The sequence below is a fragment of the Sturnira hondurensis genome, unplaced genomic scaffold (assembly GCF_014824575.4).
Source record: "Sturnira hondurensis isolate 20B ecotype Veracruz unplaced genomic scaffold, ASM1482457v3 Scaffold0001304, whole genome shotgun sequence".
Taxonomy (NCBI): domain Eukaryota; kingdom Metazoa; phylum Chordata; class Mammalia; order Chiroptera; family Phyllostomidae; genus Sturnira; species Sturnira hondurensis.
In genome coordinates, this window is record NW_028073935.1 from 5287996 (window position 1) to 5304431 (window position 16436).

The following is a 16436-nucleotide window of genomic DNA, read 5'->3' on the forward strand; positions in this document are numbered from 1 at the left end:
GCTTAAATTGATGGTTGAGTTTCATTTTTTTGCCCATAGCTGTCCATTTCTCGTAACACTATTTGTTGAAGAGGCTATTTTTACTCCATTTCATTTTGTTGCCCCCTTTGTTGAATATTGATTGGCTGTAGAGAGTTGGGTTTATTTCTGGGCACTGTGTTCGGTTCCATTGGTGTATGTGCCTGTTTGAAATATTACTTGACTATAAATATAAAGTTTTGTATTTGGATTCTTAGTTTGATTTCATTCATCCACATGTCTGTGTTTATGCCAGCACTGCACTGTCTTGATTATGTAACTTTGTAGTAAGTTTTGAAATCAAGGAATATGAATTCTCCAACTTTGTTCCTCTTTTTCAAGATCATTCTGGCTATTTTGAGTTTTTTCTGTTTTTGTAATATTTATGATCAGTTTTTTCATTTCTGCAAAAAAGCCAGCTGAGAATTTAATTGGGATTGTAATTTATTTGTGGATCAAATTGGGAGTATTGCCATCTTAAGAATATTGTCTTCCCACCCATGTCTTTCCATTTTTTTTTGTAGGTGTTTAATTTCTATTAAGAATGTTTTGAAGTTTTAAAAATACAGGTTTTGCATTTCTTTTGTAAAACTTGTTTCTGAGTATTTTATTTTTTTTCCATTGTATTGTGTACAAGTGTATTTTAATTGTTTTTTTTTGCATGTGTATATGCATTATAGCTTTCATATCCCTATCCTCTACTCCTACATTTGTCCTGCTTTAATTCCTATGTTCCATTGATACTTTGAAATGTTTGGAATATATTCAACCTCTTTAAGCAATTATGTGACATGTTTTTTTTTTTTTTTAGTCAGGTACTGTATGATAGGAATTGAGGATATATCAGTAGAATTGATTAAAGATCATGTGTTCTCAAAGAGGTGACACAAATGTGGTATCTAAGGTTTAACACAGCGAATATTAGAATGATGTGGTGGAAGCATTGCAAAGGGAAGGAGCGGGGAGATTTTGTTAGAGACAGTAACATTTAAGCTTGAGGTTGAAATATTGGGAAGGATTTCACATACTTGGAAAGCCTCGCTAGATAGTTGACACAAGAAAAAGGAAAGCATGAAGGCATAAAAATACTTAGATGTTCATGAGAGGTAAATAGGCTTATGTGGTGTCAGATGACTGAGGGAAGTAACTAACGGTGAAGTAGGAAATGTAGAAGAATCTAGTTTTTATAGCTGTTAATAAAATGTTAAGGATTTTGCCCTGTCCATTGTGGTTCAGTTGGTTGGAGTATTGTCCTATAGAATGAAAGCTTGTGGGTTCTATTCCCGGTCAGGACATATATCCTGGTTGTGGGTTCTGTCTCTGATTGGGAAGTGTTTGAGAAGGCAAGTAATCGGTGTTTCTCTTTTGCTCCCTTCCTTTCCCTCTAAAAGCAGTGAAAAACATCCTCGGGTGAAGATTAAAAAAAAGTTAAGAATTTTGTGGACACTAGAGACCACTGAGCAGTATCCTGGGAAATTTTTTTTTTTATATTTTTGAGGGGTGGAGTTGATGAGATCTGTGTTTTGAAGAATAAACTGTGGTGTTTGCTGAGAGTAGATTGGAGTGGAGATATAGTAGGGGCAGAGTACTCAGAACAGCAATTTTCAACTGGTGAGCCACAAGAATTTTTAAAACATGCAGTACCTGAATATTTAGTCAGGGGCACTGACCTCTTTTTCCTGAGATCAGGGGTGTCAAACTCATTTTCACTGGGGTCCATATCAGCGTTGCGATTGCCTTTAAAGAGTCAAAATGATTTTAGGACTGTATAAATGTAAGTACTCCTTGACTGGTAAGGAGTTGAAATTACATTCGGCCCTTCAAAGGCAGCTTTGAGGATGATGTAGCCTCTGGTGAAAATGAGTTTGACACCCCTGCCTTAGATTGTCAAAAACAAATGACAGCAGGCAAAACAATAGCCATCCAGTGTGAATGAATCAAAATTATACCTATTTTTTGTCACATAGGCAAAAATTATAATGCAATTTTTGGTGTGCCACAGTGTTTTACTAATTAGTTTGTGTGTAATGAGAATATCCAGGGAGAGAAGAAGAAGGTCTCAACTAGGAGAGCAATAGTAGAATTGAGAGGAATGTTTGAGTTTGCATTGTGACAGAAAGATTCTGAGAATTCAGGGGATGTGATAGGGAAGGAGAGGAGTCTGGATAACCTTGGGTTTTCTCATTCGGTTTACTGGACAATGATATCTTTCTGGTTTTTCACTCTTTGTTGTTGTGTTGCTCTTGTAACTTTGTTAAATAAATTATGTAGGCTTGTTTGATTGCATCATTGCCCATGAGATTCAATTCAGTCGCCAGCCTCCTCTCTTTTTCCAGAAATGGTCAAGTTTATATCACATGGCTCAAAACCCAACTCTCTAATCACTTAGTTACTCTTTCTGGTTTGGCCAGCCATAATATTGAGTTGCCATAAATATTATACAACTGTGATATTGAGGGCTCCTGAATGACAAACATGCTCCTTGGATTTTGAGTCTCCAGAAACCAGGGACAGAAGTCAATCACAATCTTCATTCTACAACATACTCCAAACTCACTTAGCTCTCTTTTTTGGCATACATCTCCACATATCCAGATTCTGTGTCTAATCTGCCATTATCCTGATAGTCAATTTTCAATAAAATTTATAACTTCCTTTTCCTGTTCATCCTTCTTTCCTCCTCCCCAAACACACCTATGCCTGTTTGCAGTCTCATAACCACATTTGATAAACCAGTGGTCAGTTCCTGCATTGATAGGATGATGTAAATCTTTTCTCTTCTGTCTCTTTTGAAGGTCTCAAGAGCTCTTATTTTTGTCTTGAATCCTTTTAGGGATAAATTTTTTTTCCCTCTGCAGATGTTAAAGTAGGATCAAAGTTTATAATACTCTTGAAGTTTTGTTTTTGCTTTTCTATTACCTGCTGTGTTAGTTTGCTAGGGCTACCATAACAAAAACCAATACACTTGTGACTGAAACAAGAAAAATTTGTTTTTTCATGGTTCTGGAGGCTGGAAGTCTAAGACCAATGTGGCAGCAGGATAGGTTCCTTCTGAGGCCTCTCTCTCTAGCTTGTAGATGTGTGTTTCTCTCCATATCTTTACATGGTCATCTTTCTGTGTGTGTCTTTGTCCTAATTTCCTCTTGTTATAAGGACACCAGTTGTATTGAATTAGAGCCCATCTGTGTGAGCTCATTTTACCACAATCACCTCTTTGAGGGCCTAATCTTCAGATACTGCCACATTCTGAAGTACCAGGGGTTAGTACTACGTGACTTTGCTTGGGACACAATGCAGCTTCTACACCTGTCTAATCTGTTTCCTCTGGATCTTTTTGCTTATCTAATTTCCATCTCTCTTTCACATATATTTTTTCTTGACCATATTACAGTCTTTGGTTGTCCTTGTATATTTTAGAGTGGCACTATTAACAGCTGATTGCTTTACTTTGTGCATGGCAGAGTTTGTCTGTAAAAGGCTTTTCCATCAGGTAATATGACTGCCAGTAGCCCTTCCCTTTCTGGGGCAGACCCTTACATGTCAGGATCTTGGGTTCTTTTTTCCTAGAGGTGTTCAGTTTCTCTAGAGAATGATATTCTAGTTGTCAGGACAGAGTGATGTTGAGTGTGGAGGTGGCTTTCACACCTTCCTGACAGTGGTGTTAAGTGCAGGGTTAGGAAGAGGCCTGAGGAGTTCTACAGTTTGCTGTGTAGGTTGACACTTAATTACCTTTATTTTGTCTGGTATCTCTGATTATTGGTCCTCTTCTTTTCGTTTTTTTCCAACAAAACTAACTTGTAATTTGTGCCTGACTCTGTAGGATGAGGGCAGGGGCCAGAGTCTCACTATACACAGGTATAGCTAACTAGCCAGTGCCTTCTATTTTGTTCTGAACCCTCACCCTCATCTTCTGGGGCATCTGAAGCCTTGAGCATTTACGGAATTCTGCAGGATGTATTAGTGAAGTTTTATTATTTATTGGTTGCCCCAATGCTGGGTACTGTGCTAGAATTATCCTGTGTAATCTTAATTGTAACCTTATGAAATGCTCTATTAGCTCCTTTTTACAGATAAGAAAACAGAGGTTTAGAACAGAATTAGTAAATCTGCAGCACCAGGACTTGAACACAGGTGTATTTGACCTCAGAAACTTGACTTTTACCAATTCTGCTATGCTCAGAACAGTTAGCAACTCCCACTTCTGCCTCTGTATCCACTTCCTAGTTATTATAAAAATGTCATTATTTTGATTTGAACACATTAAAAAAGGGTTGCTATACTAAGTATAATACAAACATAAAGCAAAATTTAGTACACCTATGGGAATATAAATACAATTTAATTTTTATGAATATAATTAATCAGCATGTCTTCCTTAAACAACTTTGGGGGAACAGTTTCCATCATATATGTGGGAATCAGCAGGTATAGGCATGGAGATAAATAGTGACATTAGGTTCTGTCTCTCATGATATTGGAAGTTCCTGCAAACAAGAGCTTAGTTTCTGTTATTTTTCAGATATTTCCTTCTCAGTACCAGCTAGAGTGTCCTTAGTAAATTTAATATTCGGTAGCTGTTGGCAGACCAGATACATGACAACTAAAAACTTCATAACTATATGTTTAAGAAAATTTTTTATGTTCTGGTTCTGAATGTCTAGGGTTCTTGTATTTTGAGTCAATGCTTTTCTCAGTTGGCACTAATCCTTTTTTTTTCTTTCTTTTTTAACAGATTACCTCTGTAACTAGATCTCCAGTTTGCTCAACAAAAGCACAATGTCTCGTTCACGGCAACCCCCCCTTGTGACAGGCATCTCTCCAAATGAAGGAATACCATGGACCAAGGTCACAATTAGAGGAGAAAACCTAGGGACTGGCCCAACTGACCTCATAGGTAAGGGCAAGGACTGGGCTACATATCCATGGTAAATGCATTTTTATGTTGAACAGTAGAGGCAAGACATATTATTTGAAATAGTGAAGGTGATAGAAAAACATTACTGTGGTCTATACAGAGTGATCTGAATAAAAGTGAGAAAATTACTTGATTTTCTGATTTTTTTTGTTAAAAACCATTATTCGATCAAATCTTATACGTATTATCTTATCTTATCTTATATGTATTATCTTTCATCAGGTCCTTCAGAAAGTTTCCCATAGCTGAGATTTGCTTCTATTTCTTCATTGTACTCTCTCCTGCTTAGATTGCCAAAACAGCCTCCCCGCTATTTTTGCTCTATAGTTTTCTTGTCATTATACAACTGTCTGTGTTCCTTCTTAAATGCTTTGTGAATTATGGCTCTTCTGTTGATTATTGCTCTTCAGATGAAATCTAAACTCCACCTGGTGATGTCAGTGCCGCTTGGCTCTTGTCCTCACTCCATCTAAAAGAGACTCTCTCATCAGGCGACCTATAGGTCTTAACTTGTTTCTTTTCCTCTGCCACATGGCAGGTCCATCATGATTGAGAGCAATACCACTAATCTGAGATTCATAGTCTGCCTGCCACAGCTTGAGATTTACAGCCAGAAATCTCTTCAGACTAATTGTCTTGCATGTTAATCTGTCTTTTTAGTTGGGTTTTTCCTAATATTTACATATTTAGAGCAAACAGAGTTTTAGTTTTTAGAGTCAGTTTATGTTTTTTAATCTTTTGAAGCTCAAGGACATGAATGATAGAAAACAATGCATCCAGTTGATACAGCATAACTATTTTTAGATGGTGGTTTGCATGGTGTTTCTCTCCCTCTGTTACATGGAAAACCTTTGCTGCTGGCTTATTTTAGCATTGATGTTTGTCAGTGGTTCTCACTCCTGGCTTTTCTTAATCTTTTCCAGAACTTAAAAAAAATACTGTGTGCTGTTAAGTCTCAGTCTCTAAAGAGCCTTGTTGTTGTTGTCATTATTATTAAATACAACTGAGTGTTAGCTATAGCCAGGGAAGAGAACAAATTAGAAATATAATTTTAAGTTCAGTTAAGATTATATTCTTGTGAATTCTTTATGAGGATATACCTCTCCATTGAGAATGAGGAAGGGAGAGACTATAATATATATGGTACTACATATATATTCTGATTTCCCATCTGCATTTATCTGGATTTAGACATTCTCTTGACTGATTTCTTAATTTGGTAAAGTATTGCAGATTATGAGTTGGAACTTGTTTTTCTTGTATTATAGCTCCTGAATGACAGATTGTTTTTGGTCATTCAGAAAAACCTTTGAAAAGAGAAAGTGAACTGAAGTTCCCCACCTTCAGATTATGTTTAATAACTGAGTTTTACATTTCCCATCTACTTCTATTTGTTAGTGTTACTTAAATATGTCTCATTTTATATTGCTTCTCTAGTTGACAATGTTTTATTCTTCAGTAAATAAAACATTTATTCTTATGAAGATAGACTTATCTAATCATATGTCTTGTGTTTTGGGTATAGCTCATTCCAGAGTTTTATTTATCCAGAGTGGAAAAGTGCCCAGAATGTATGGAAAGAGGCCACATGGATAGAGATTATATCCCACAATTTAATTGGCCATCATTGTGAGCTCTTAAACATGATTGTTACTACTCTATATAAATTTTAATCTTGCCTTAGCTTCAGGCAGTGCTATTCTTATTTGACTAAATGTATATTACTTTTATAAGCCTTGATAGTTCAGCTTTCGACCTGCCTGTGTGTTGCCAAAAAAACATTTTTTAAAAAAGCAAACTTAACCTACTAAGTTGTTTAAGTGTTTTTAACTCAGATATATCTATATTAGCCAAATAAAACACCAAAAACACTTTATTTGGAATTCTACAAGTTACTTAAAATAAGATCTTATATACCATGGAGCAAATGTCTTAGCTTTTAGTAACTTAGCAAAAGTGTGCTCAAGAAATTTATATAGGTCTTATAGTCTTATTTAATTTTCATGACATTTTAAATGATCCATTTGAATCTGTGTTTAAAATTATATGGTGATTATTCATTTTTTTAGTTAAAATGCAGAAAACATATTAAATCAGAGGAGCACTGTTAGAAGCTATGACCAGATGACTATGGCATTGTTCTGGATAGTTTTTTTCTCTAACTTGTACCATTATGGTCATTATTCGTGTTTGCTCATTCAAACATGTTTGTAAAACTCTATGTTTTCATAGCTGACAGCTGTTCCCGTCCATCAGTGCTGATGGTAAGATGTTTCTCCAGCAGGGAATTTATGTTAAGAGTGAATTTACATTAAACCCTGACATTTGTTCAAGAGTTTTTCTCCTCTCTGATATTGTAAATTTAAAGAGATTAAGTTATATATTGACCTGGAGTGATATCAAATTATCTATCATTGTAATTAACCACTTTGTAAATTAAAACAATTCCTGTTCATTTAAAAAAATACACAGATTTATGTATGTATACAAATTATTTAAACAAATATTCATTGAAGTTTTTCACAGTTATTATCTTGGATATAGGAATTCCAGAAATGCTCTCAGTCTCTTAAATTGTTTAATTTTTTTGTAACAAAAATAGATTACCAGGAAAGATACCTAAGACATTCCTATTTGAAAAAAAAATTTAATTATGAGTGCATTTAAAATGTGTAAATGTCATACATATCTTAAAAAGCCAACAGAAAACTTATCCCTAAAGGAACCTTTAAGTACTTTATTATTAAATAAAATTCATACACGAATATATAATAGGGAATCTTTAAAATTCATAATTTCAATAAATGTCTTTAAAATATAGCTGTTTTTATTTCTTTATAGTTAATATAACATGTTTAGTAAATATTGCTTTAAGTTGTAATAAAACATTACAATCTCTCTCTACAGTTTTTCAACTGTAGTGTTTCCAGGGAAAAAATTTCTAGAGTATTTCTGGGAAAAATTACAATTGCCAAACTTAACTTTTGAGCAGTATAGAAAGTCACATAATGAGAAAAGAAAGTGTAAAGTGGCCAGGTCTTTGACACATATATTTTGGTTATTTGCTCCATAAATATTTGTTATATTGGTCTCTGTTTTATGGAAATGGAAAAATAGAGATGAAATCAGTTAGTAGACTAGATGGCAGTTTGTTTACATGGGAGTATTTTGGTGTTTTTCCAGAGGTCTTGTCTTCCTCTCTCCAGTCTTTCAGTGCCTCCCTCTTTCATTACACGTGGAATTGGGCCTGAGATGTAATACACGTGGAATTGGGCCTGAGATGCCAGGCATGAGTTGACCTTTTGCTTGTGCCCATTTATTGTGAAAGCAGAATATGGTATAGTATCATGAACTGCTTTAGAGGAATGATAAGCAGATAATGAAAATAAAATAGTAAACCAGTAAAGTCTGAGAACATACCCTGGATTTACCAGACTCCAGGCTATGCTTCAAATAAAGTATCTACTTTAGTTCATTCTGTTACACCATGTATAATTGAACACTAGTAAAAATATATGCAGATTATTTTCAGGAAGATATTGAAATATGTTTTTAGGGAATGCTGTATCATTTATTTATACTTTAGAATTTTATGTCAATAACTTTGACTTCTAATAACAGCAATAATTTTCCTTCTAATATCTGTGAAAGCAATTTAACATTCTTACAGTCTTAATCAGAATGCCTAAACATTATTATTGTGGCAATTATTATCTAATTCCACTGATGTTGAAAGAAACTTACATGTAATCTAAAAGAAGTCTTAACTATTAGAAAAAAAGATTAGGCAAAAATCAATAGAGACAGTGGTGTATTTGCAAATAATATTTGGTATATTCAATAATAGAAATAATATTGAATAAATATTGAACAAAGAAATGTTATTTCTAGATTTATTTTTCAGTTTTTGAAAAGGCCTGGTATTACTAAGAAGAAAAAGAAGAATTGCCTTTTCATGTAATAGACGCAATTAACTCTTATTATTCTTGTTAACTTTGTTTCATGCATGTTTTTATTTTCAGGCCTGACAATTTGTGGACATAATTGCCTCCTGACAGCAGAATGGATGTCTGCAAGTAAAATAGTATGTCGAGTGGGACAAGCCAAAAATGACAAAGGAGACATAATTGTCACAACCAAGTCAGGTGGCAAAGGAACCTCAACAGTATCTTTCAAGCTACTCAAACCTGAAAAAATAGGTATCACTTTTCATGATGTTATTCTGAAAATGAGAATAAAAGTGGGTTTTGTCTATTGAAATTTCAAACTGGTAGATTAGTCTAAAATTTACCTACTATTATATCTTATTAGGAATGGGGTACTGGTTAAAATTTGCATTACTTTTGAAAAAGTACCTAAGGGTGGTGATCCTGACAGAACTATCATTCTAAATTCTTTATAAAATCTGCTCATTTAAAATTTTGATTTGACTAATGTTCCTTCCCCTTAAGTACATTTATTCTTGAATTGCATTTTTTCTATTATATGGTTAAGATTTGAGGTGAAATAATCCTCCTGATTTGACCAAATTAGCAGTAATATCTAAGTACCATGCTGTTTTCATTCATTTTCTCCTTCCTTTCAGTCCTGAACAAAATGCTGCCTGATCAGGAGGTGCCTTTAGCCCTTTAAATTAAAAATAACTCTTCATTGTACCCTGTAGCATATTACATGTTACGCTTTTATACACCTAACCCCGCATTCTCATATTAGAATAATGAAGAACTTGGTCTGAGGAGCCAGACTCTGCTTTTAATCTGGGCTCTAGTGCTACTAACTGTGGAACTTCAGTGCTTAGTTTCTTTGGGGGTGAAAGTTGAGTAATCTTATTACCTATCCTAGAGGATCAAATGAGTTAGAAGATACAAGTAAAGTGCTTAGTGCTCCTTACAAAAGGTAAATGTTCAAAAATTATAACTTTTTTCATTTTTAAAAATTCTCTTTTTTTAAATTAAATTTATTGGAGCGATATTAGTTAATAACATTAAGTTTCAAGTATACGGTTCTGTAATGTATCATATATATTGCATTGTGTGCTCACCACTCAGTCTAGTGTCCTTCTGTCACCATATACTTGACCTCTTTTACCCTCTTCAACCTCCCTATTATACCCTTGGTTAACTACCACACTGCCTGTGTCTATGAGTTTGTTTATTTTGATTGTTAATTTTTTGTTTTCTATTTTCCATATCACATATGAGTAGTATTTTATTGTATGCATGAACCACATTATTTATATATTCAGTCATCCATCAAAGGATACTTAGGTGGTCTCCATGTTTTGGCTAACCTGTATAATGCTATGATTGCTATGATGAATATAGGGTTACATATCCTTTTTTTAAAGATTTTATTTACTTTTATTTATTTTTTAATATATTTTATTGATTATACCATTACAGTTGTTCTTTTTTTAAAAAAATATTTATTTATCTTTAGAGGGGTAGGGAAGGAGAGAGGAAGAGAAACATCAATGTATGGTTGCTTCTCGTGCATCCCCTGCTGGGAACTGGCCCCTGCTGGGAACTGGCCTGCAACCCAGGAATGTGCCCTGACTGGGAATTGAACCTCAGTTGTCTGGTTCACAGGCCCGTGCTCAATCCACTGAGCTACACCAGCCAGAGCCCATTACAGTTGTTCTATTCCCCCTTCATGCCCCTCCCCCCTGCACACCCCTCCCCCTTCCCCCCTTTAGTTTATGAACGTGTCTCAAGTTCTTTAGATTCTATATTTCCCCTACTATTCTTGCCCTCACCCCTATCTATTTTTTTAATATATTTTATTGATTATACCATTACAGTTGTTCTATTCCCCCCCTTCATTCCCCTACACCTGCACCCTCCCTCCCCCACCATTCTCCCCCCTTAGTTTATAACCACGTGTCTCAAGTTCTTTGGATTCTATATTTCCCCCACTATTCTCGCCCTCCCCACTATCTATTTTTTACCTACCCTCTATGCTATTTTCTGTGCCTTCTCCCCCCTTCTCCCCCTTCCACCCCCCTATTTCTAACCCTCCATGTGTTCTTCATTTCTATGGTTCCACTCCTGATCTAGCTGTCCTCTTGGTTTGCTTTTGTTTTAGGTGTGGTTGTTAGTAACTGTGAGTTTGCTGTCCTTTCACTGTTCATATTTTTCATCTTCTTTTTCTTATATAAGTCCCTTTAGCATTTCATATAATAAGGGCTTGGTGATGATGAACTCCTTGAACTTGACCTTATCTGAGAAGCACTTTATCTGTCCTTCCATTCTAAATGAAAGTTTTGCTGGATAAAGCAATCTTGGCTGTAGGTCTTTGGATTTCATGACTTGGAATACTTCTTTCCAGCCCCTTCTTGCCTGTAAGGTCTCTTTTGAGAAATCCGCTGACAGTCTGATGGGTACTCCTTTGTAGGTGACTGTCCCCTTATCCCTTGCTGCTTCTAGGATTCTCTCCTTCATTTTAGTCTTGGCTAATGTAATTATGATGTGCCTTGGTGTGTTCCTTCTTGGGTCCAACTTCTTTGAGACTCTCTGAGCTTCCTGGATTTCCTGGAAGTCTATTGCCTTTGCCAGACTGGGGAAGTTCTCCTTTATTATTTGTTCAAATCAGTTTTCCACTTGTGGCTGTTTCTTTCCCCCTTCTGGTACCTCTATAATTCGGATGTTGGAATGTTTAAAGATGTCCTGGAGGTTCCTAAGCCTCTCCTCATTTTTTTGAATTCTTGCAACTTCACTTTTTCCTGTTTGGTCATTTCTTCCTTCCTTTTGGTCCACTCCCTTGATTTGATTCCCAGTTTCCTTTCCATCACTCTTGGTTTCCTGTGCATTTCCCCTCATTTCAATTAGTTTAGCCTTCATGTGTTCCTCTAATTTGTGGCTAAAATCAACCAGTTCTTTGAGCATCCTGATCACTAGTGTCTTAAATTGTGCCTCTGAGAGGTTCGCTATTTCCTGGTTGCTTAGAGTTATCTGCTCTGGGGCTTTGAGTTCTTCTTGAGCCATATTTTGGACTGTTCGTGCCTATTACGTATGAGGAGCAGAGCCCTAGGTATTCACCAGGGCCGGGCCACTCAGTTGCGGGGTTCTGATGCTGTATGTGGAGGCGGAGTCAAAGGAAAGCAATGGCGGGCCCCTTATGCCGCCTCCTGCCCACCACCGAGGGCCAAGGTCTGTCCCACTGTGTGGGAATGTGCAACCGCGGTCAGCCCGCCACTGGGTTCGCCCACTGGGGCCTGTGTGTTCCGTCTCACTGCTTACTTCCCTGCTGGTTTATCTGTGCTCAAATGTGTGACCGAAGCCAGCCCGCGCTGCCCTGCACCCTCACTGGGTCAGCCCAATGCGGAGCTGCCTGGGCACCTGGGGTCGGGGGATCTTTCTTGCCTGTCCCTGCTCTGCTGCTGGCTCCGCCCCTCTTACCGGTCAGGTTGAAAGGTTCGTTGTTGTTGGACTTCCATATAGTTCAATTCTCTGTTCTTTGCTGTGTCTTTGTTCTCCAAACCTTTGTTGTATTCAAACTTGGTTGTGGGAGAAGGCACAGTGTTTCCACCTACACCTCCATCTTGGTGGAAGTGTCCGATTTTATTTACTTTTAGAGAGAGGGGAAGGGAGGGAGAAAGAGAGGGAGAGAAACATCATTGTGTGGTTGTCTCTCATGTGGCCCCCACTGGGGATCTGGCCTGCAACCCAGGCATGTGCCCTGACTAGGAATTGAACTGGCGACCCTTTGGTTCACAGCCTGAGCTCAATCCACTGAGCTACACCAGCCGGGGCAGGTTACATATCTTTATGAATAAATATTTTCAAATTTTTGGGGTAGATACCCAGGATAGGGATTGCTGGATCATATGGTACCTCTATTTTTACTTTCTTGAGGAATGTCCATACTGTTTTTCATAGTGGCAACAGCATGGGTAGATTTTAAGAATATCATACTAATTGAAATAAGTCAAGACATAAAAAGTCAGGAACCATATGATTTCACTTATATGTGTGATATAAAGCTGGAAGAAAAAAATAAGAAAAACAAAGAGAAATACCATAATACTACCATGGGTAGTATGGAGTATGGAAATACTCCATAGTTGTTTTATTCACTCATCTACTGATAGACATTTGGGCTGCTTCCACATCTTGGCAATTGCAAACAATGAAGTAGTGAACATAGGGGTGCTGAATTAGTGTTTTGGATCCCTTCAGATATAGTCCCAGAAGTGGGATTGACATGTCAAAAGGCAGATCCATTTTTAATTTTTGAGGTCTCTCCATACTGCTTTCCATAGTAGTTGCACCTATCTGTATTTCTACCAACAGTGAAAAAGGGTTCCCTTTTGCCATATCCTTGCCAGCACTTGTTTGTTGATTTACTGATGATAGCCATTCTGACAGGTGCAGGTGTATTTCATTGTGGTTTTAATTTGCATCTCTCTGATGACTAGCTGGGTTGATCATCTTTTCATGTCTATTGGCCATCTGTATGTCCTGTTTAGAAAAGTGTCTGTTTAGGTCCTTTACCCATTTTTCAATTAGTAATTCCTTTTTTTTTTTTTTGGTGTTGAGTTTTGTAAGTTCTTTAAGATTTTGGATATTAACCCCTTATCAGCTATATCGGAGAATATGTTCTCTAAGTCTCTGGCTTGTATTTCTATTTTGTTGATTTTTCTTTTGCTCTACTAAACCTTTTCAGTTTGATGTGGTTTCAGTTCTTTATTTTTTCTTTTGTTTCCCTTGCCTAGGGACATATATCTAATAAAATACTGCTAAAAACAGTGTCTGAGATTTTGCTGCCTATGTTTTCTTTGAGAATTTTTATGGTTTTGGGTCTAACATTTAAGTCTTTAATCCATTTTGAATTTATTCTTGTGTGTGATGTGAGAAGGTGGTCTAGTTTCATTTTTTCTGCATGTATCTGTGCAATTTTCCCAACACAGTTTATTGAATAAACTGTTTTTAATTCATTGTATATGCTTGTTTCCTGTGTCGAATATTAATTGACTATTAAGGTTTGGGTTTATTTCTGGGCTCTCTGTTTGGGTCCATTGATCTATGTGTTTGTTTTTGTGCCAATACTAGGCTATTTTGATTACTATGGTCTTATAGTGTAGTGTGATATTAGGTATCAAATACCTTATGTGATTCCCCCAGCTTTGTTCTTTTTCTTAAGATTGCTGTTGCGGTGTGGGGTCTTTTATACTTTCATATAAAATTTTGAAATATTTGTTCTAGTTCTATGAAATACACTGTTGGTATCTTGATAGAAATTGCATTGAATCTATAGATTGCTTTGGGTATTATGGTTATTTTAATGATGTTAATTCTTCCTGCCCACGGACACAGTATGTAGTTCTCCTTATTTATATCTTCTTCAGTTTCTTTCTAAAGTGTTTTTTTTTTAAGATTTTATTTATTTATTTAGACAGAGGGGGAGGGAGGGAGAAAGAAAGGGAGTGAAATATCAGTGTATGGTTGCCTTTCGAGTGCCCCCCACTGGAGACCTGTGCTCTGACTGGGAATCGAACCTGCAACCTTTGTTTAACAGGCTGGCACTCAATCCATGGAGCCACACCAGCCAGGGCTCTTCAGTGTCTTACACGTTTCTGAGTACAGGTCTTTTACATTTTTGGTTAGGTTTATTCCTATGTATTGTATTCTTTTTGATGCAATTGTGAATGCAATTGCATCAAAAAGAATTGGGATTTTCTTAATTTTCCTTTCTGTTCTTTATTGTCATATAAAAATACAACTGATTTCTGGACATTAATTTTATGTTCTGATACTTTGCTTAATTTGTTTACTAGTTCTAGTAATTTCTTGGTGGTATCTTTGAGGTTCTCTATATACAGTATCATGTCATCTGCAAATAAAGACAATTTTACTTCTTCTTTTCCAGTTCAGATGACTTTCATTTCTTATTGTCTGATTGCTGTGGCTAAGACTTTCTATAAGATGTTGAAGTGGACATTGCTGTTCCAAATCTTAAGGGGAAAGTTTGTTTTTGTCTGTTGAGTATGATGCTGGCAGTGGGTTTGTCATAAATGGCCTTTGTTATGTTTAGGTATGATCCCTGTATCACCACTTTGTTGAGAGTTTTTTTCTTTTATCATAAATGGGTGGTGAATTTTATCAAATGCTTTTTCTGCATTTATTGATGTGCTCATGTGATTTTTACCCTTCATTTTGTTTATGTGGTGAGTCACATTTATCAATTTGCAAATGTACCAACATTGCATTTCTCAAATAAATCCCACTTGATCATGGTGTATGATCTTTTTGATGCATTGCTGTACTTGATTTGCTCACATTTTGTTGAGCATTTTAGCATCTACGTTCATCAGGGATATTGGCCTAATTTGCTTTTTTTGTAGTTCTTCATTTGGTTTTGGAATTAGGACAATGCTGTCCTCACAATATGTGCTTAGGAGTCTTCCCTCCTCTTGAATTTAATGAAATGGTTTAACACGGAGGGGTGTTAGTTCTTCTCTGAATATTTGGTAAAATTCACTTGTGAAGCCATCTGATCCAGAACTTTTGTTTTGGGTTTTTTTTTTTTGATTACTGGTTCAGTTTAATTAGGTGTATTCTGTCTATTCAGATTCTGTTACTCTTCCTGATTTAGTTTTGGAAGATTGTGTGTTTCTAGGAATTTATCCACTTTGTCAGTGTTGTCCAGTTTTTTGACATATATTTATTTATAATATTATCTTACAGTCCTTTGTATTTCTCTGGTGTTGGTTGTTATTCTCCACTTTCATTTCTGATTTTATTTATTTGGATTCTTACTCTTTATTTTTTTAAAATAGATTTTATTGATTAAAGTGCTCTGTTGGGTGTGCGGTTAAGGAGAGCAGCATGCGTTCTTATTGCTATAGCAGTTTGTGGACCTCTGTGAGAGGAGAGAGCACATGAAGACAGAACAACAAACTCAGTGTGGTCTCCCTGTAGCAGCTTACTGTCCTGCCTCCTCGTGACAAAAGAGAGAAGAGGGTGGGCCTCTCAGCATTTCCCGGTCCTTCTGCCAGTGATTGTGTTGGGAATAAATAAAAGGGCTGTGCCTTTGAAGACACATTCTCAAAATGCAAAACTGACTCCTCAGCATATGGTCAAAGAACACAGAGGAAGATCAGCACCAGGAAGACATGGCAGCTTCTCAGCCATCTTTGACCTTCAAGGACGTGTCAATACATTTCTCTCGGGAGGAATGGGAATGCCTCGACCCAGCTCAGCGGAAATTGTACTCAGATGTGATGCTGGAGAACTACAGCAACCTGGTCTCCCTGGATCTTGTTGTTTCTAAGCCAGGCCTGGTCACATTTTTTGGAGCAAATGAAGGAGGGCTGGGATGTTTCCAGAAAAAAACATCAATATATGCCCCCCTAGACTGGGAAAGGCAGGAAGAAAGAAAAGAAGAGAACCTTCGACGTGTGGTTGTCTCTTGCACACTTTCAGCTTGGAACCTGGTCCGCACCCCAGGCAACCAGTACTTCTTGGAAAGGTCAGGAATAGAAGATTTTATTTTTGAAGAAACA

General features: G+C 36.6%; 1 protein-coding gene across 1 annotated transcript in view; it reads left to right on the top strand.

The window, feature by feature from the left end:
- Positions 1-16436, top strand: part of EXOC2 (exocyst complex component 2) — a 273565-nt gene that overhangs the window by 58172 nt on the left and 198957 nt on the right. The window contains exons 2-3 of the mRNA XM_037070417.1: positions 4751-4912; positions 8956-9132. Coding sequence (XP_036926312.1) covers positions 4795-4912; positions 8956-9132 — 295 coding nt within the window. The 5' untranslated portion in view covers positions 4751-4794. The remainder of the gene's footprint in view (positions 1-4750; positions 4913-8955; positions 9133-16436) is intronic.